General features: G+C 40.7%; 1 protein-coding gene across 1 annotated transcript in view; it reads right to left on the bottom strand.

Moving 5' to 3' along the window:
- Positions 1-21,135, bottom strand: part of LOC125241343 (EF-hand calcium-binding domain-containing protein 1-like) — a 59,111-nt gene extending 37,976 nt beyond the window's left edge. The window contains exons 1-2 of the mRNA XM_048149764.1: positions 20,895-21,135; positions 11,262-11,331 (exon numbers count right to left, since the gene is read on the bottom strand). Of these exons, the coding sequence (XP_048005721.1) occupies positions 11,262-11,331; positions 20,895-21,015 (191 nt within the window). The 5' untranslated portion in view covers positions 21,016-21,135. The remainder of the gene's footprint in view (positions 1-11,261; positions 11,332-20,894) is intronic.
- Between the last annotated feature and the right edge of the window lie 1,163 nt (positions 21,136-22,298).

Here is a 22,298-nt window from a genome sequence, read left to right on the forward strand (position 1 = left end):
CAACTTTTCACCTCAGCAGTGACAGCATGTTAGAAGGAAATTTGTACCTTGAAAAGTGTAATCCCTCTTCGCCTCTTATTAATTAACACTTAATCTTAAGGTATTGCGTATAATAAAGTCTAAATGGCGCAATTAAACACAAATAAACAACGCAGAAAACTTTACATTTAAAGAGAGAAAATTAATTTGAAAATATCCAATTGTAATTGACAGTCCGACATTCAACTTTTTTTTTGAGAAAAAAAATAACGCCGTGAGAAACGGTCCGAATTGCGGATGCAAATATTGGTCAACAATATTGGACATCATTGAAAAGCAAAATAATTTATTTTGCGCGGTTATCTCCGTATTTCATTAATTTAGTTTCAACAATAAAATACTTAAAGTACCTAAATAAATTCTTATGAAATTCGCACTTATTTAAAAAAAATGTTTATTTTTGTAAATTTATAAATTCACAATTCATATGCGGTTTGGACTGGCGCGTTCTGTGTGATGATCGGTTCAATCAAGGTCTATTAAACCGTTAATATAGTTGAACGACATTTAAATAGTTTTGTCTCTTTCTTTTATATGACGATGTGAAAGGGATAGAGAGAATAGAATTAGAGTCTGTCGAACTTGTATTAGGCCCCGCACCACAGATTAATAATAAGTTACTAACGTCCCGCACGTATAAATGGCATAGTTTTTTTTAAATGGCTAAATACCTAGATATTATGTCACTAATTTAATGTCGGTGGCTGGAAATTCAAAAAACCGGCCAAGTGCGAGTCAGACTCGCCCACCGAGGGTTCCGTACAAACTTTCAATAACTAAAATAATCTCAAGTTTCTCAGATAACTCTAAAGACTGTATACAGTATGTACGAATGATGTGTATTATTGTGTACAGCGCCATCTCTTAGTGAATTTGCTAACTAATTTGTGAGACCTGCCGGTCTATCATGCTTCCAATTTTATCACTTATCCACGCGGATAAGACAACTGTCACTCTCACACTGACATACTTGCCAAAGCGTGACGGATGCTTTATCCACGTGGATAAGTGATAAAATTGGAAGCATGATACGCCGGCTGTATACTGTATAGTATGTTGGTGTTTCAGGGATAATTCTTTATAATGTTAACTGATTTTGACAGTTTTTATTTTATTTGAAAGAAGATATTTTACGTAATATCTCGTATTAATTTCAATAACGATATACATCCGCAAAGGTGGGTAAATTGAAAGTTAAAAACTGAAAGTTTTTTGTTAATAAAAAAAAAGTTTGCAAACTACAGACATGATTTTATTTCCCCTGTAATATTTAGCACAAAACTAATGTTTCGTAAAATTTTCTACATTTTTCGTCGGTAAACTTCGGAAATAAGGAGGTCGAACGGTATTTTTTTACACTTTTACCTTTTGTACCTTTTTGGTACGGAACCCTAAAAAGAGGAAATTGCCGGCCCAGGCCTGCAATGCTTGTATGAAATTCCATTATCGACCACTTCTCTTAGCCGCACCTGAAACGTCATACTTCGCGGCCAATTACTTATATAAGGAACACAACATCAATATTTCATACCATGTTTGAGAAAAGTTAATTAAATGATCAGCCGTTTTTGAAACTAATCTGAAAAAAATGAGACAGTTAATCATTTGGTCAGCATACTACAAATATAATGTCACTAAATCAAAATCGAGCCACAAGTCTTGTTCAGAAAACAATTCACAAATGGTCAACATTGTGCTTTATGTTGTGTCGTTTAATTTTAAAGTGGTTTAAATTATGAAGCTGTGACTTTTTTTAAAGTGTTTTAAATTATACGTATTCCTTAGTGAGTTATATGTAGTTTCACTATAATATACATACCTACAAGTTAATATGTAGTTTGACTTTGACTTCGAAAAAAATATTTTAACACAATGGCCACTCCATGGATGTTATAACTTATAACCATAGCGGGCATCCCAAAGTCCCAAGTCTAATTATGATTAAATACAAAATCTGCAAAGTTGTAGGCGGAGAGTCAGTCCACGTCACACAACACGAGCAGCTAACTATCAATTTAATGAGGGTGCATGCATATTAAATGGACAGAGTTGTTAGTAGCAGCAGACGTAATAAAATTATGGTAGTGTTAACAACTACCTATAACTTTTAGGTGTTTACTGTTCAGCCTGTAATCAGCAGTTTGTAAATCAGCCTTTAGGCCCACTTAGGTTTTAAAAACGAAAAGAAAAGTTACCTGATTATATCAGTAAGTATACCATCTTAAGTACCTATATCATTCATTACAATCCAAATATTTAAATCACCTTGAACTTTAAGATGTTTAGTTGTTTACTCACTAAAATCACATAAGAATCTTTTTAAACCTTTATTATGCCGTAAAAGGTTTTAGAAACGAAAAGAAAACTTACTCGTTAGGTAGTATAATATAATCCAAAACTAACCAGTAGGTAAACGTGATATGTATAATTGTTAGCACACAATTAAATTTTTAAATTAAATGGAGTGATTGTAAAAGAAGTAAACTGTATTTAATAAACAACAACTGAATAGTTGTTCACTCGCTACTAACTAGGTGGACAGGACACATATTGGCGCGCAATGAAATGAAGCGATTAATGTTTAGTATCGCAGCACGTGGCAGCGGAGAGATGAGCGAATGACAGGTATAAACCTGTTGGTCTTTGATTTGCGCCGCTCATGTCTCACCGTCGCGCTAGGTTCCGACATCCGCTATAACTTCCGTTTGAAAAATAACAGAACCGGAACAGAAGCGGATGTCTAAAACAAAACGGAAGTTCTGCAGAAACGGAAGCAGAAGCAAAGCTCCGTTACATCCCTGTTAACAACACTACCGTTTGTTTAATGTTTCTCAATGATTTCTCTACATTTCACTTAAAACCGAATCAGAGCACCTCACTAACTAACTGATTTTGTCTGTCCTACTCCTAGAGAGGATTGGCGTAATCGAAGGGAGAGAGCAGCCCTCGCCCGCTGTGACTGTGACCACAGTATAAAGCAGTAATAACTCTTCTAACAAACTTCACTCCGCGCGGTGTGTCGAAAACTACTCTCCATATGCACCGAATACATGCGAAACTGGTAAGTATTGGGCTGGACAGTCGGGGCCGCGTTCGCGCGCTGTGTTGACGTGTTGAGTTCCGGAGAAAATGACGTCAGCACCGAAGACATATTTTCGTTACTGTAGTGTTTATGGGTGTATGGAGAACAGTTCTCAAAATGCGGAAATGTCAGAATGTTCTTTAGAATTCCTAGACACCCAGAAAAGTAAGTGGTTGTTATATTTTTGCAGTGTTAGGTACATTATTGCTTACGTAAATGGCGTAAAAGTGAGATTTAAAGCTAGAATGACACATTAAAATCAATAAGGATTTATCTGTAACGACATTTAGGTAGATGCTGCGATCTATCTAGCTCGAAAGTTTGGTACCTACTTAAATATTGTGCAAACATCTATTCAAACCTTTTATGTAAATACGATTTCGTCAGTATTTAAGAAACAAACACGTACTTGAATCTTTATTAGATAAAAAGGTAGAAAGAGCGTTGGTACTAGCATAGCGCCATACACAGTTACTACGAGTAGGACAGTAGCACAGGTACAGGTACAACCCTGCGTGACCTTGCGCAGTAGTAACGACCGCGTCGCCGCTGCCGGAGATTAACTACTGATTTATCCTTATACTGTGCTGTGACGGAGCGCGGAAATGAGCGAGGACAGCCAGCGGCTGAGATTGCTCGCTGAAAATATATAATTTTGACGATCATGATGAGAAGATAAACATAACTTTGGCATGTAACAAATTTATAGTGTAATTTTTATTTATGAGACCGTTCGCTGAAACGACTATCGGAACAATGATCGTTGAATCAACATCCCACATGGCGGTTATCTCGTGAGCCAAGTCTAGGTACTTACTGGACTTGTCCTTCTCGGCTTTCACGAGATTCTCATCATGGGGGATGGTGATGTCAACGAGCACGGCCCGGCGTTGCGGTCGATCTATTATCACAATGTCAGGCTTATTGGCTAAAATAGTCCTGTCAGTGATAATAGATCGATCCCAATAGAGCGTGGCACGACCATTTTCAAGAACTGGCGCAGGCAAGTACTTGTAGTACGGTACTTCGCGGTCCACAAGGCCGTATTGAAGAGCAAGTTGCTGGTGAATAATCCTGGCTACGAGATTATGTCTGTGCAAGTACTCGCCGTTAGCAAGATGAGAACAACCGGAAATGATATGCCTGAGTGACTCTCCGGGACGGCGGCATGCCCGACAAATGTCGACCGTACCGTCCTTCAGGATATATTTCCGGTAGTTGTTCGTCATCATAACTTCGTCCGCAATTGCACAGGCAAAACCCTCGGTTTCTCCGAAGAGGTCCCCGAATCGTAACCAGTTCACCGATGCGAGCAGGTCTACATCGGGTCCCGTGAGGGCCTTGTAGAACCGCCCGTGTAGCTGCTTGCTCTCCCATACCGCCTTGCGGTCCGCAGCACTTAGTACCACAGGTTTGCGCCAGTTCTCTTTCGCCAAGGAGAGCGGCGTGAAGTTTCCGTCAACTGCCACCACATCACGATGCATCCCACACTCGTTGTTAAGGAAGTAATTCCTGAGATTGTACACCTCACGGTTGTGGAGATCTTTGGCGTTTAGGAAGCCTCGACCTCCGCACTTCCGTGGGATGTACAATCTCATAACAGACGAGCGCGGGTGTAACATACGATGTGTGGTAAGCAGTGAACGGACCCTCCGATCCAGGGCGTCCAGCTCAGTCTGGGTCCACCGTAGTATGCCAAAGGAGTATGTGAGTAGAGGCATTACCCAGGCGTTAAAGGCGCGCACTTTGTTGCCTCCTGACAAAAGACTGTTAAGGACTTTTGTGAGCCGACTGAAAAAGCGCTCCTTTACCGACCGTCTAATGCCAACATCCTCAATACCCAACGACTGTGACATACCAAGGTACTTATAGGTTTCTGATTCAGAGATAGATCTGAACGACATCGTCTCAGAAAGTTGTAAATTTTCTGAATTTACAACCTCCCCCGCTGTACATGCATGACCGCACACTTATCGACACCAAACTCCATTCTGATGGCGGTACTGAAAACTTCTGTGGTTTTCAATAGCACCATCAGGTCTTGGGTGTTCGGTGCAAATAGTTTGAGATCGTCCATGTACAGAAGGTGAGAGATGACTTCACCCTCTCTCCGAAGCCGGCAACCTAGCCCAGAATCCTTCAGCAGCGTGCTGAGGGGATTCAGAGCTAGGCAGAACCATAATGGACTCAAACTGTCACCCTGGAATATTCCTCGCTCAATCCTTATGAAGTCCTGCGGGCCAGGGGGGCCATCCCTGCCTCCTGGTTGACGAAGGACTGTGATCCACTGCCTCATACATGCAGCCAGGAAGGATATTAAAGCTGCATCAAGTTTATACAGCTCCAATACCCTTCCCAGCCATGAATGAGGCACCGAATCATAGGCCTTCTTATAGTCAATCCAAGCGGCCGAGATGGCTCCCTTGTTCCGCCGAACTTGTTGGCAGATGGTCATGTCTATGAGGAGGAGCTCTTTAGTACCACGGGACCCAACCCTACATCCATTTTGAGCGGGAGCCAGAATGTTGTTAGCGACAATATGCGCGTTAATTTTTGCTCTCAAAATGGATGTAAGGAGCTTGTAAAGTGTAGGCAAGCACGTAATGGGTCTGTAGTTTTTTGCTTCCGTGGTACTACCGGACTTATAGAGCAGGAAAGTAACACCAGTTGTTAGGGAAGGTGGGAGAGAACCAAGATCGAGGGCTTGTTGAAATTGCGTTGCCAAACGCGAGTGCGAGCATCGAAACCATTTTAGCCAGAAGTTGTGCAATCCGTCCGGTCCAGGACTTTTCCAGTTCTGGGTCGTACGGGTAGCACAACTTACGTCGTCGGGGCTGATGGTGATAGCCCCCATAGGTTCGATGTTCTCGCACTCGCGTTCGACAACGGTCATCCACTCACTCTCCGTGTGTTCGACGGGCACCGACCAGATGCTACGCCAGAAATCAGACATGGCAGTAGCATCCGGCAGCTGCACGTCAGACACACGAGGGTCGGTTTCCTCCCACCTTCGGTATACTTTCCTTTGGTCGCTTTGAAAAAGACGATTCTGCTGGAATCGGTCCACACGCTTTCTGTAGCGGCGAATACGGCTTGCCCATGCATAGACTTTCTGCTTCAGGAAGTCGATGCGCTCTGTGACATTGGCCAAATAGTCGCGGGGCCTGATGTCCGTCCCCGCGAATGCCTGGTTCACAAAACGCATTACTCGAGGGCGATTATTACCCCCTCTGAAGCAGATCAGCTTTGCAATGAGAGTCCTAAACGAGTTGATACGACGCTCGATCCGTACTTGCCATGCAGGGACACCTCCGGCGGTCCTAGTTGCACGGTCAGCGTCCGGAAACTTGACTCGAGCAACACGGCACGCCGCGATGGCTCCGCAGTACATGATCGAGTGTGTATCATCTAGATCTTTACTAGTCCGTATAAATGGCTCTAGTAAAGCGTTTAAGGCTCCCATTAACGCTAGATTGCGTCTATTCATAGGCAGACGTGGTAATCGTGGCCTAGGATTGTTTGTGGAGCGATACTGCGTAATCGCCTCTTCCAAAGACCTCCTCAGTTGCTCATTAGCAGGCTCACTCACGCTCTGACTCGCGAAGTCCCCGCCGTCGTTACCGGAATCAACCCGCGGCGCATCCGGTGCCAGGTCGGGTTCGGGCACCGGGTCCGGCGACATGGCGGGCAAATTCCGCCCCGAGGCGGGGTCCGCGCGAGCAGAATTTATAGTGTAATTTTTATTATGAAATAAAGAAAAATCTAATCTAATCTAATCTATGGGAAGGCTCTATGCTTGAATTTTTTGAACTCACTAATTATTAACGTTATGGTAAGTTACCATGGTTGTTCAAGAACCAATATGTCAGCTTTTTTTAAATAAATATACAAGAGAAGTGACGTGTTTTATTTTAACGAAAAACCAGTTTTACAGAAATAAGTATAAGGGCCTCAAACTTGATTTAAGTATAAGGTACAGCGTGGCAAATCTCGACTGGGGGGCAAATGTAACTGGTCCATTTTTTTCATGTTTTACAATGTTTGCATTATTACATAGAGTTTTCAGTGGATACATGTAGAACTCAACATCATAATATAATAAAAGAAAAAATGGACTAGTTACAATAGCCTTCCAGTCGAGATTTGCCCCGCTGTACCTTAGGTAAATATTTATTAGACATGGTTCAAATCTAAATGGGCTGAAGCTCATAACCACCGATACTCTGACGGCTCTTATCTTAAAAGACTAAATTTCTATCATAGAATACCCAATTTCCCATAATAATTGACTCACAACTCGCAAAACGGCATTTTCCCAAAATACAGCAAATTTTTGGCTATCATGTTTTTACTGAGAACCTGAAAGAAGGCCTTGCTCTGCTTTATGACGGGGACAGATATAATTTTAGTCACGACCACAAAAAAACCGAATAACTGGAAATGTGCGAACCGCACTACAGCATCCACGACATTAAATAAACTAAAGACATGGTGCTGAAGGTAAAGGACCATGTCTGTAAGAGGCACTACAATGAGAACATAATTTTGCAGTATTGCTATTCTTGTAAGAAATCAGTATTATAGAATTACGCCGGTAATAGTTATTTGTTTTACAAGGGGCCAAAGTTATTGTTTGCACGTGCCAATATTGATCCCCGATGTAATGCTATTGGCGGACCTTAAATAGCATGCTGAAGGTTTTAGAGAATTAAATAAATTAGATTGATTAGGATGTAGATGAATCTAAGGAGTCTGAGCTACTATATGGGGTAGTTGTAAGGAAAGGCACATGGCGATTTATAAAATTAAAATATATTATCGCAAATTCATTAAGGTATGGGCGTTCCTATCAAAGAAATCTATAAGGCATTCGTTATATAAAATGAAATCAATAATCTATGAATGCAAACTTGAATACACTACAGAAATACTTAAGTGAGGAAAACAATTTAGGCCTTTTTCACTTGAAATATTTATATAAATTAATAACCAAAAGTGTATACAATACAAGTCAACCTATAGCCCATACCTTTGCGGGGACAATATATTAAATCAGTGGCTCATGAAGTAAAGGAAAACCCGCTAAAACCCTTACTTCGCCTTATTAATGTAACGTCTACATACAATGTCTACATAACATCTATATGCTCTATATAAAAACAACAATAAAATAATTCGTCAGGAATTATAATAACAGAATTTCCAAGACAGTTTACTCTAAACACAGTTTGAGTTATAGTAAATGCACATGTTAGTTAATCCGTAGGATATAGGTAACAATAAAATATCAGCTGTCTCACTTCAATCGCTTTCAGGATCTACATAAGAATATATCAGGAGCTCGAATCCTGGTTTCAACAATATTATAGATCATAATATTTAACATAAAGGCGAGGCTTGAACTCGCACTAACATTTATCAATAAAGTATCATAAAAGATATGTAACACAAAGCTGAAAGAAACTGAAGAAACATTTTGCAGTTACTTTAGAATACTAATTAACCGTTACAAGGTTATAGGATCTATCCCAACAGTAAATCCAGATTAGAAAGCAAGAATTGAACTTGCCTTGCACTTGACAAAAGATAATTCAATATTTATGTTGTGTTACTTAAAATACAACTGGAGACGCCGTTTGGATAAAAGAGGTACTTAGCTCGTTTATCGCCGAATCCGGAACCACCGGCTTTATTTTATACTATAACTACTAAATTAATCTTTAACAATTAATACAATTATATAGTTATGATCAGGTAACAAATTGTAACAGAGTTGGAAAGACTTGGGTCTCCCTTCGAGTCTAAAATCAGAGTATCCTCAACTCCCGGCCTTCGTTCTAACTGGAGTCCCTGCAAACCCAACTTATTTTTAGTTACGCTAATATCATCTTTATTAACAATGATATAAGGATTTCGTCGCTACAATTATCCAATTGCGCCCACGCTTTCTCTATGGGACCTTATCCCTTCCAAGGCAATAGTTTCACTTCCCAAAGTATTGTTTGACAAAGGTAGCAATGAATTTGTTTGGTCAAATTATCATTTGCACAATTTTCTTAGTCAAATTTTATTTAGACAAAACTTTATTTCGCAAACGTTTTTAATGGCAAAACTTATATCCCAAAAACATGTTTGGTCAAAATTTCACATCGCAAATTTCGAAAATATTTAGGCATTTGCATTTTCATTTCTACGGGATTAATTTAATTTACCGAAGATTTTTTTGCCAAATTTAACTTAAAATTGTCAAATGATAATTTCAGTTTTATTCCCAAGAATCCCAAGGCTTCAGTTGGACAAGAAAAGTTTGCTCAACTTTATTTTTGTCAAATTAATTACTGGACAAAATTATTTTGTCAACTATTTTTTTGTCAAAAAATGTTTCTACAAATTACACCATGCAAAACCACGTTTGACTAAATATTACAAGGCATTAATGATGTAATAATTTTATTAGTATTGTAACAGAAAACTCGTGTGTGACAGGGTCAGTTTAGGTCGTGTTAGGTTGACAGTGAGCAAACTGGAAATGGCTTTTTAAAGTAATAAAAAAATAATAGAACATAATGGTCAGGTTTCTTTTTAATAAAATGTATCCGGACATGTAAGTGAAAATGTCATCCTTGACAGAAAAAAAGTACGACATACACATTATTTCACACAAATCTTGGACACAAAGTATAAAATCAACAAACAAATTTCTAGTGCGCCATTTAATTACCCTACGCTGTCACAAGTAAATATTTTGCAACGAATGTCAATTTGCGATAAGTTTTGCCAAACGGTCATGGTCAAATGCCTCTGATTACACATGGACTCTTCAGATGTCCTGGAAACGGTCAGTCAAATGCCTTACAAGGAGAGTTTAGACTTTGTATGGAATAATATACCATATTAGAGTATGATTACGTTATAGGTTTGGCGTACTGTGTATTGTGCGATAGCGGTTTTTCTGTTGTTCCAGTAAACTCATAAATAAATCTTATAATGGGTTTTGTTTTTAAAATTCTAAAGAATATCTTTTAACTAAAATATTGGGTAATCCGAGAATGGGAAACTGCCTGCTTTCTATTTTTATTGTCGCCGTTTTTGTTCGGCTAGCCATTTTAAATTTATTACTTATAACCGATGGAAATTTTAATCAACTATTTTATACCTAGCACGTATACACGTATGTGGAATACGGGTTGCCATCTCACCGAGCAAGCGAAAGATTATTGTGATTCTTGAGCGTTGCGAGGGTTTCAAGACACATTGAACAAATTTTGCCACCGAGGGAAACATAAAAAAAAATTACCACACCAACATGACGAAAATATGACATGTAAAACGTGGAACTAAATCAAATTCATCAATGTTATCATATTCATAATCGTTTATACATCATTGTAAACACAAGTTGTTACAAAATACATAATATAATACATAGCTCCTCATGGAGCGTGATAAGTATATAGGGTATTGCAAACATTTCCTTAAAATAATAAGAAGACTACTAATTAAACTAATATTGTTACTTTAGCGAGATAAATATTATTAAAAAAAAAAACGTTTTAACTCCAAAAAATTAAAGAATTTCGGGTTACAGTAATAATTGATCACAGAGTTGGGATGATTGGTGGCATCGAGGTGAACAAAGACCAATGGAGTATTGTGTTGTGTAAATATTGATTACATAAAAGTTTTTCGATACATACATTTGCTTGCAAACGTACAAATACCTAATAAAAAGTTTCCCGAGCAAAGTATTTTGAAAAAAGTATATTAAATTTCTGAAAAATATACGCGACCACAATTAAAATAAGATTTGCATTTTTTGATTGTACTCTATGGTAGGTAGATGAAACTCTTGACGCTCTTGGCAAGTTGTCGTGAATGTAATAATTGTGAAATCCTTGGAAAACACTTTACAAAGAGGGGGGTTATAATTTTGTGGTTAGGTTAGTTCTTAAACAAATAAATTGTTGAATATGAATATGAAAAGGCGTACCTACGTTTCGGTTTCTCCCATTTATCAATTTAGAATCAAAGCTCTCAAGGCAAACATAATTTACATATTCAGGCTACAATTTAAAGGAAGATATTGTTGTAAAGTCGGGCCTGAATACGTAAATAATTCAGCGTTACTGTAGGTACTAACCGTGAAATCAAGTCAGGTCCGGCTGGTTTCTCATCACGCTTTTGTATTTTAAAAAATATCACCATTATTTCTGAAACAAAACATTTCAGTGTTCGACAGGACAGTGATAGGTGACAGTTTGTAACAAAGAGTCACCCTATCCTCTTTAACAGAGGCATTTGTGTAAAAGGTTGTTCCATTGTGATATATTTCAAAAATAGTTTACTAATAATAACATCTACAAATACAAATAACTTCAATGGATAATCTTAAAGAGAAAATCATGCCTACGAAATAAATAGATGCCTACGAGTATATCTAATGCAGTGGAACCAGTATACATTGATACTAATATTATAAACGGGAAAGTGTGTGTGTCTGTTTGTTTGTCCGTCTTTCACGGCAAAACGGAGCGACGAATTGACGTGATTTTTAAGTGAAGATAGTTGAAGGGATGGAGAGTGACACAGGCTACTTTTTGTCCCTTCCTATCGCGAGCGAAGCCGCGGGAAAAAGCTAGTATTTAATAATTAAAAAAAAACCAGCCAAGTGCGAGTCGGACTCGCCCACCGAGGGTTCCGTACAAACTTTCAATAGTTGAATCATCAAATTTTATTCATATAACTCTACAGACAACTAAATCCCACAAAGCTCAATCCACATAAATAAGAAGTAATATTTAATATCGTCACTACTTTGAAAAAATCTCTGTTCCTAAAAGTTAAAACGCAGTAAGTAAAAATGCATTGCATACATACTTATTAGTAGTAAGTAGTAACTCTTTATTGTACAAAAACACATTAAAAATAACATACATTGAGATGCGAAGTACAAAGGCGAACTTATCCCACAGAGGGATTCCTTCCTTATTACAATTTTATTTTCATTGACAGAAGCAGATACAAGTTTTTTTCAAAGTAGTGACGATATACAATTTTATTATTAAACAACGTTGAAAGAAAATCAAGACTATTAGACTTCAATAGTTTACGTTACAATATGGTCGTCAGGATGCTCCTAATCCTAAATTCCCCCATCCCATTCTATCCCATTATATAAGGAAAAACGCGATGTAGGAAATGAGCGTTCAATGTACAGCGACATCTATCGGCAAATTAAGTAAACTAATGTGCGCGAGCTTAGAGTATGGAAGATGATTTTTATGGAATAATTATTTATTCCCACAAACTCCCCCTTTACCTCGCCTTTGTCGATTTTTCGAAGGCATTTGACAGTATATCGCACCATTCCATATTTAACACTTTCGCTACCAAGAACCCGACTGTCGGGCACACCGCTCGTAGAAGCGTAGCCGATTACATGGGTTTCCCCGTATGTAGCGAAAATGTCGTAGCGCCGCGTAGAGCCCGGTTTCGAAAGTGTTAAAGCCCTAAGACAACAAAAAATAGCTCCAAATTATATAAAACTTCTGGAAACCATTTATTCAAATAGTACCGCCGCCATTACGCTCCAGTCTTCTGGCACGCCTTTCGATATACAAAGAGGAGTTAAACAGAGAGATCCGCTATCGCCGAAGCTTTTCACCAGCACTTTAGAGCACGTTTTCCAAAAACTTATGCCGCGTTGGGAGGAGAAGGGCTTATCTGTCGGCGAAAGGAGGCTAACCAACCTCCGGTTTGCCGACGATATAGTCTTGTTTTCCTCAACTTCATCCGAGTTACGTCACATGCTAGAAGACCTTAGCAACGCAAGCCTCGAGGTTGGACTGAAGATGAATATGTCAAAGACTAAGATCATGACTAACAGCACAAATCGTAGGATTGAGATAAATGGAGAACACATCGCATATGTCCATGAATACCTTTACTTAGGCCAAATAGTCTCTTTCCAGGCGCGACAAGACAAAGAAGTTCAAAGACGCACTGAAAACGCCTGGAAGAGCTATTGGTCAATGAAACACCTAATGAAAGGAGACCTACCTCTGTCACTCAAACGTAGGCTCATGGACATGTGCGTACTTCCAGTTCTCACCTACGGTGCTCAAACCTGGTCTTTGATGAAAGCTCAGAAGTCCAAACTCGGGGTTTGCCAGAGAGCTATGGAGCGCAGCATATTAGGTGTGAAATTAAGGGATAGGATCCGGAACACCACGGTGCGCTCTAAGACTCAAATAATAGACGTAGCTCGGAAAGCGGCTAAGTTGAAGTGGGACTGGGCTGGCCATGTCTGCCGAATGCCGGACGACTTGTGGGCCAAGATAACCACGGAGTGGGAGCCCCACGAATCAAACCGGGGATCCGGCAGACCACACCGGCGATGGCGGGATAACCTGGACTCATTTTTGATTGGATGGCCAGAAATAGCACTAGACAGAGAAGATTGGAAAAAGAGGGGGGAGGCCTTTGCCCAGCAGTAGGACACAGTAGGCTCTGAATAATAATAATAATAATTATTATTCCCAGTATTTATTTTCTCGCCAGCAGCGGGGCAGGGCCCAAGCTGCCGGTGGTTAGGGCTGCAGAGAGAGGAACCGTCGGACTATCCGCGCCGTGTCCAAGATCACCGCCTTCTGCATCTGGCCCTTGATCCAGCCACCTAGCGAGAGTCTCTTAAGATGTTGGTCGAGACTCTTCGCTATGAGACCGTTCGCTGAAACGACTATCGGAACAATGATCGTTGAATCAACATCCCACATGGCGGTTATCTCGTGAGAGTCGTGAGCCAAGTCTAGGTACTTACTGGACTTGTCCTTCTCGGCTTTCACGAGATTCTCATCATGGGGGATGGTGATGTCAACGAGCACTGCCCGGCGTTGCAGTCGATCTATTATCACAATGTCAGGCTTATTGGCTACAATAGTCCTGTCAGTGATAATATATCGATCCCAATAGAGCGTGGCACGACCATTTTCAAGAACTGGCGCAGGTAAGTACTTGTAGTACGGTACTTCGCGGTCCACAAGGCCGTATTGAAGAGCAAGTTGCTGGTGAATAATCCTGGCTACGAGATTATGTCTGTGCAAGTACTCGCCGTTAGCAAGATGAGAACAACCGGAAATGATATGCCTGAGTGACTCTCCGCGACGGCGGCATGCCCGACAAATGTCGACCGTACCGTCCTTCAGGATATATTTCCGGTAGTTGTTCGTCATCATAACTTCGTCCGCAATTGCACAGGCAAAACCCTCGGTTTCTCCGAAGAGGTCCCCGAATCGTAACCAGTTCACCGATGCGAGCAGGTCTACATCGGGTCCCGTGAGGGCCTTGTAGAACCGCCCGTGTAGCTGCTTGCTCTCCCATACCGCCTTGCGGTCCGCAGTACTTAGTACCACAGGTTTGCGCCAGTTCTCTTTCGCCAAGGAGAGCGGCGTGAGGTTTCCGTCAACTGCCACCACATCACGATGCATCCCACACTCGTTGTTAAGGAAGTAATTCCTGAGATTGTACACCTCACGGTTGTGGAGATCTTTGGCGTTTAGGAAGCCTCGACCTCCGCACTTCCGTGGGATGTACAATCTCATAACAGACGAGCGCGGGTGTAACATACGATGTGTGGTAAGCAGTGAACGGACCCTCCGATCCAGGGCGTCCAGCTCAGTCTGGGTCCACCGTAGTATGCCAAAGGAGTATGTGAGTAGAGGCATTACCCAGGCGTTAAAGGCGCGCACTTTGTTGCCTCCTGACAAAAGACTGTTAAGGACTTTTGTGAGCCGACTGAAAAAGCGCTCCTTCACCGACCGTCTAATGCCAACATCCTCAATACCCAACGACTGTGACATACCAAGGTACTTATAGGTTTCTGATTCAGAGATAGATCTGAACGACATCGTCTCAGAAAGTTGAAAATGTTCTGAATTTACAACCTCCCCTCGCTTTACATGCATGACCGATGACCGCACACTTATCGACACCAAACTCCATTCTGATGGCGGTACTGAAAACTTCTGTGGTTTTCAATAGCACCATCAGGTCTTGGGTGTTCGGTGCAAATAGTTTGAGATCGTCCATGTACAGAAGGTGAGAGATGACTTCACCCTCTCTCCGAAGCCGGCAACCTAGCCCAGAATCCTTCAGCAGCGTGCTGAGGGGATTCAGAGCTAGGCAGAACCATAATGGACTCAAACTGTCACCCTGGAATATTCCTCGCTCAATCCTTATGAAGTCCTGCGGGCCAGGGGGGCCATCCCTGCCTCCTGGTTGACGAAGGACTGTGGTCCACTGCCTCATACATGCAGCCAGGAAGGATATTAAAGCTGCATCAAGTTTATACAGCTCCAATACCCTTCTCAGCCATGAATGAGGCACCGAATCATAGGCCTTCTTATAGTCAATCCAAGCGGCCGAGATGGCTCCCTTGTTCCGCCGAACTTGTTGGCAGATGGTCATGTCTATGAGGAGGAGCTCTTTAGTACCACGGGACCCAACCCTACATCCATTTTGAGCGGGAGCCAGAATGTTGTTAGCGACAATATGCGCGCGTTAATTTTTGCTCTCAAAATGGATGTAAGGAGCTTGTAAAGTGTAGGCAAGCACGTAATGGGTCTGTAGTTTTTTGCTTCCGTGGTACTACCGGACTTATAGAGCAGGAAAGTAACACCAGTTGTTAGGGAAGGTGGGAGAGAACCAAGATCGAGGGCTTGTTGAAATTGCGTTGCCAAACGCGAGTGCGAGCATCGAAACCATTTTAGCCAGAAGTTGTGCAATCCGTCCGGTCCAGGACTTTTCCAGTTCTGGGCCGTACGGGTAGCACAACTTACGTCGTCGGTGCTGATGGTGATAGCCCCCATAGCTTCGATGTTCTCGCACTCGCGTTCGACAACGGTCATCCACTCACTCTCCGTGTGTTCGACGGGCACCGACCAGATGCTACGCCAGAAATCAGACATGGCAGTAGCATCCGGCAGCCGCACGTCAGACACACGAGGGTCGGTTTCCTCCCACCTTCGGTATACTTTCCTTTGGTCGCTTTGAAAAAGACGATTCTGCTGGAATCGGTCCACACGCTTTCTGTAGCAGCGAATACGGCTTGCCCATGCATAGACTTTCTGCTTCAGGAAGTCGATGCGCTCTGTGACATTGGCCAAATAGTCGCGGGGCCTGATGTCCGTCCCCGCGAATGCCTGGTTCACAAAACGCATTACTCGAGGGCGATTATTACCCCTCTGAAGCAGATCAGCTTTGCAATGAGAGTCCTAAACGAGTTGATACGACGCTCGATCCGTACTTGCCATGCAGGGACACCTCCGGCGGTCCTAGTTGCACGGTCAGCGTCCGGAAACTTGACTCGAGCAACACGGCACGCCGCGATGGCTCCGCAGTACATGATCGAGTGTGTATCATCTAGATCTTTACTAGTCCGTATAAATGGCTCTAGTAAAGCGTTTAAGGCTCCCATTAACGCTAGATTGCGTCTATTCATAGGCAGACGTGGTAATCGTGGCCTAGGATTGTTTGTGGAGCGATACTGCGTAATCGCCTCTTCCAAAGACCTCCTCAGTTGCTCATTAGCAGGCTCACTCACGCTCTGACTCGCGAAGTCCCCGCCGTCGTTACCGGAATCAACCCGCGGCGCATCCGGTGCCAGGTCGGGTTCGGGCACTGAGTCCGGCGACATGGCGGGCAAATTCCGCCCCGAGGCGGGGTCCGCGCGAGCAGCGAGAGCCTCCTGGCGAAGCCGATCAAGTGTGGCGTCATCCAACCGCCTTGGCCGCTGAATGACGCGCACCTGATCCGATAGTCGCTGCTCCGATACGGTGGTGGTGGGTTCAAGCGTCTGAAACAGAAGCAGCATTCTTGGACGATACGCTGACAGCCTAGTTCCCCCCTCTGTAGCCTCATAGTACGCTCGCATGACGTTCTCGTTCATCAACTGAGACCATCTCATGCGGCGCACTACACCACCGGCAGCGGGAGCCGTGGGCGGGGCAGGATGTCCCGCAGGCCCCAAACGTGCCGGCAGCGGTGGCCGCCCTCGTCGCGCAGACGGCGGTTAATAATTATTATTATTATTTATTGCGTGAACCGATTTTAACTATTTCTCCTCTATTTGAAAGCAGGTATTTTTATTGTTATTCTGTAAAAAATTACAGGTGTAGTCAACCAATTGGAACCCTAGGCCACTGTAGAACTATGTGATAGTGACGTTATAAATCAGATTGTAAGAATTTTCTTACTGCTTGTCATTTTGACATGATTGTAGAGTGGCCTAGGGTTCCAATTGGTTGACTGTACAATAAACAACAGCAAAGGTGGTGAAATTGAAAATGTAAATCTGAAAGGTTTTTTTAAAATAAAAAAAGTTTGCAAGATACGTGTACGATTATATTTTTTCCTTTAATATTTATTGTAGTAACTATATTTTGTAAAAAAATCATAAATTTTTGTTGAGAAACTTCGGAGATAATAGAGCAGGCTCCAAGGGGATGTTCGTTTGCAAAAATAGCGCACCTCATTCTGACTTCAGATATACATTTTATACCTCCCGGACCACCAGGTTGAATTCCTAAAATGTTGAAATCCCGAAACGTTGACTTTCCCAGAATGTTGATTTTTTTCAGTTTCGCAAAATGTTGAATTCTCATAACGTTGAAATATCAAAAAGTTGAATTCTCAAAATGTATACTTTCAACATTTTAGGAAGTCAAGTTTATATTCCTGGAATCTTTTTTTAACATGGGTATTTTTTAATATGATTTCTACTCAGAATCGCGAGCTTTTTGGTCCTAATAGGAGAAAAAAATGTACCTTTGATGGTCATGAAACATGAATTTCAGTCTTCAGACTGTATTTAACCCATTGCTGTAACGGGGAACAAAATTTTAAGGCATTATGCTTCGAAAAGGCTCATCAGTGGAGTCTTGGAACTTAAATATGCCCTGAAACTATATAGCATGTAACAAAAGTCAAGCTCGGGTAATTTCGAAAGGGGAATCTTGATATGATGGAAATAATGGTGATTTTTATGTGACTTTCAAAATTAGACGACGTTCGAAATTACCCCAATGCACCCTACTTCAACAGCCGACAAGACCAATACCCTGATTGCTATTTAAGCGGAAAAAATCGAAACTCATTTTTTTTCGAACTACGAAATTTTTTCACTTGTATCACACTTAGGGTCATTAACTCATTAGTAACCCTATCAGCTGTTAAAGTATCACTCGGGACCTTTGCTACACCCTGTAGGTACCTACTGCAAATTCAATCTTATGGAAATTCAACATTTTAGGGTTCACCATACCGCAAAATCAACTTTCTGCAAATTCAACATTTTAGGATTCAACAAGCTGCAAATTCAACTTTATGCAATTTGGACATAAAAAGATCTCAACATAATGCAAATTCAACATTTTAACATTCAACATCCTGCAAATTCAACTTTTTGCAAATCCAACATTTTAGGAATTCAACTTGGTGGTCCTGGAGGATTTTATAGATCCCGGACACCATATAAACACATGTTGCCAACCAGTTTTGTGGTCCCCTTCCCCGCACCCCGGCAATCAAAAATCGCATACAAAGAAAAACATTTTTTTCATCAAACCATGCCGTGTGGGGTATCGAATGAAAGTGCTTACTGAGTAGTTCACGAATATATGGCATACTATTATATTTCTTACACTTCCTCTGAGAATTTTTATGAAAGTTTACTAAAATGCTCGATTTTCGAGTTAACTTTAAACCACTATTGCTTGAGAAGTTATGAATATATATTAATCATTATTATTTTAAATAACTAACAATAGTTCGTACAGTAAAAAAGTTGCATGGAGGAGCGGGGGAGCAATCAAAAATGGCGAGTTTCGATGTTTCAATTTGGTTCTTAAAATTCGGTTTCTGAGTGGAATTTGATTGCGGGACAATATAATTGACAGATTAAAGTAGGAGGAGGAAAGCAAAAAATATCTAAAACAACAGTTATACACAACGTTTGGCCACGAGAGAAATATCGAAACTCGCCATCTTTGATTGCTCCCCTCGCTCCCCCATGCAACTTTTTGACTGTATTAACTATTGTATACAATGGACTATTGTTAGTTATTTAAAATAATAATGATTAAAATAGATTCATAACTTCTCAAGCAATAGTGGTTTAAAGTTAACTCGAAAATCGAGCATTTTAGTAAACTTTCAAAAAAATTCTTAGAGGAAGTGTAATAAATGTTATAGTATACTATATATTCGTGAACTACTAAGTAAGCCCTTTTATTTGATACCCCACACGGCATGGTTTGATGAAAAAAATGTTTTTTTTGTATGCGATTTTTGATTGCCGGGGTGCGGGGAAGGGGACCACAAAACTGGTTGGCAACATGTGTTTATATGGTGTCCGGGATCTATAAAATGTATATCTGAAGTCAGAATGAGGTGCGCTATTTTTGCAAACGAACATCCCCTTAGGAGCCTGCTCTAATAAGGGGGGGGTGGGGTTATTTTTTTACATTTTCCTTCAAAACACGATTTTTTTTTCGGCAACAAAAAATTTTACAAATTGTTTTGATATAGGTACATACAGTTTGAGCCCTTTCTAACGATACCCCACTTGACCTAGTAGGGTTCCTTTTGTACCTTTTTGGTACGGAGCCCTAAAAACCGCCGCTTTTGGGGTTCTGGTGGTAAGTACCTTTCACCAGAACCCTAAAAGCGGCGATTTTTGGATTATGTAGAAATGTGCATTTTTTTAAACTGCTTTTAATGTAAATATATGATTATTTCATGAAAATACAAATGAGTATACGATACATGTACCGTTCAAGGTTAAGGAGTTGCCTCATCCCATGAATCCGATATCCAATTAAAAGAAACCGTGTCTTGAAAATCAAAATGCTTAACAAACATAACAAAAAGAACAAATCTCCTAACATGAGCTATGCGTCACTGAGGAGTTCCATTCTGATTATCATCAAAAGTTCCACTGCACCAAATATCACTGTTCAGAACGCAAATGCATGCTTTTCTCATAAAAATATCATAATCATTATAAGTGTGCCGCTCAGATTTGAGGAATTCCGTTCTGGTCATCATCAGCAGTTCCACTGCACCAAATGTTACTGTTCCGAACGTAAATGTATGCTGTTCTTATAAAAACACAAAAATCACTATATGTATCCCTTTAAGATTTGAGGAGTTCCCTCGATTTCTCCAGGACCCCATCATCAGAACTGGGTTCTGATAAAATTGGGACCAATCTATGTGTATACACTCACTAAAAAAATAAAAAACAAATCGGTCCAGTAACGGAGATATCGAATAACATCAAAAAAAACATACAGACGAATTGAGAACCCCCTTCCTTGAGACTGAGATTTGGGTCGGCGGTTAAAAAAAAAAGATTAAACATGAATACTCAATAGTAGGTATGACCTGTCCGATTTATTTCTAAGATCAAGTTAGCTATGCAATTACTATGACGTACTTGATCTTAGAGAAATGGAAAACTATTAGTTGATATTAGTCAGAGGTAGAGTTGCAATAATAAATCTGTGAACAGATGGCAAGCCGCAATCGCATGCCCAAACACTCCACTGACTGGGCTCCAGCCAATCTTCTTCGCCCTTGAGTACGTGTGAACGTGTGTGTAACTTTGTCATTGTTGAGAAATCTGAGTTTTGTCGTTCATAAGTCGCATACAATGAGAAGAAAGCGTAAGCAAGTCTACCTCTTCATACCTTTCAATGCTTGTGACAGTACATACGTTCTATTTCATCAAATGTAAAATGCGTTTCTTTCTGTATCTCTGCCCAGATTTGTCCATTTTTCTTTCGAAACCGGATTTCTTCCATAGGATCCAAAGATGAATCCAATGATGCTGACATTGTGAATAAATATCACTTGATAATATAACCACTATCAAAAACTAACGAAATTATTATTTAATTTGATTTAGCAGACTGCAATTTTATTTCAGGTTTGTAATAACTCAATTAATAACTATACGTAAGTCGTGATCGTTTTACTACTGTCAAATATTGGCAGTTATGTTACTAGACGTCAGTAAACAGTGTCAATGATGTACAGAGGTAATATAACTATAAACTCTTTTCTGAAATATAAAACTAAATAATGGAAGTAAGGTCAGTGCGAATAAGACCGCCGATACGCCGATACCTTATTTGAAATAAAGTTTGACTGGATAAAACTAGACAATTTAAGTAGTCTGGAGAAATCCGCATATTCCGCATGGTCCTATGGGCTAACAAATATTATATTTTACAAAGCTGAATACTTTGAGTAACCTTATATGATAAAAATCACTTTTTTTAAGGCTCGGCGGGTTGACCGTCCCCCCGCGCTGACACAAGACCGTCTAGTGCTCGTTGTCGCGTAATTTCATATGGGAATAAGTATCAAAATCTGTAATAAGAGCGAATAATGTAGCGATAGATTTTAAAACAAATAACGTTGAAATTTTCAATATATCGGCATTTTTCTATTTATAAGGCAAGAAGTATGAGATATCGGTCCGACATCCGATATCGGATCGGACAATGTGAAAACGCACTAAGATGTATATTATATTTATGAAGTGGAGCCATCCAAATTTTTTGTACATGTTAGCTGCAGGGGTTATGGGGGGCAAGGGGGAGTTAATGGTCAACTATGTTTAAGGTTGATAACTGTTTAATTTTAGTCTCTAAGGCAAGTTTAGTGGCATTTAAGATATAAACGTGATTATTCAAGTAATTCTGTTCATTTATAACTTATATTACGCCGTGGTTGGGTGGGCGTCGGTCGCGCGATGGTCGCGGGACGGCGATGCGACGCATACGAAATCAAACCTTATCTATATGGAAGTATGAGACGCGACGGCGACGGTCGCGTGACCGTCGCCCACGCAAGACACGGCGTTAGGTGCCTTATTCTATACCTGCACCTCTAGCACAACTCGCCTTGCGGCGGGGTGGCAGCACAACATAGGTAGGGTGACGTGTTTAACAGTTAACCACCTAAAATTCGGACTCTCATAAATCAGTCATATTTAAACGTATGCAAATATGTTTTTGCTGGAGTATTCCTTGGTTATCTAGCTATAATTTGGCATTCAAAATTTAAATCGAAATCTAAAAGAAGTTGACGTTTTGTACGGCTAAGAAAAAAA

Source organism: Leguminivora glycinivorella, chromosome Z, assembly GCF_023078275.1.
Source record: "Leguminivora glycinivorella isolate SPB_JAAS2020 chromosome Z, LegGlyc_1.1, whole genome shotgun sequence".
NCBI lineage: Eukaryota > Metazoa > Arthropoda > Insecta > Lepidoptera > Tortricidae > Leguminivora > Leguminivora glycinivorella.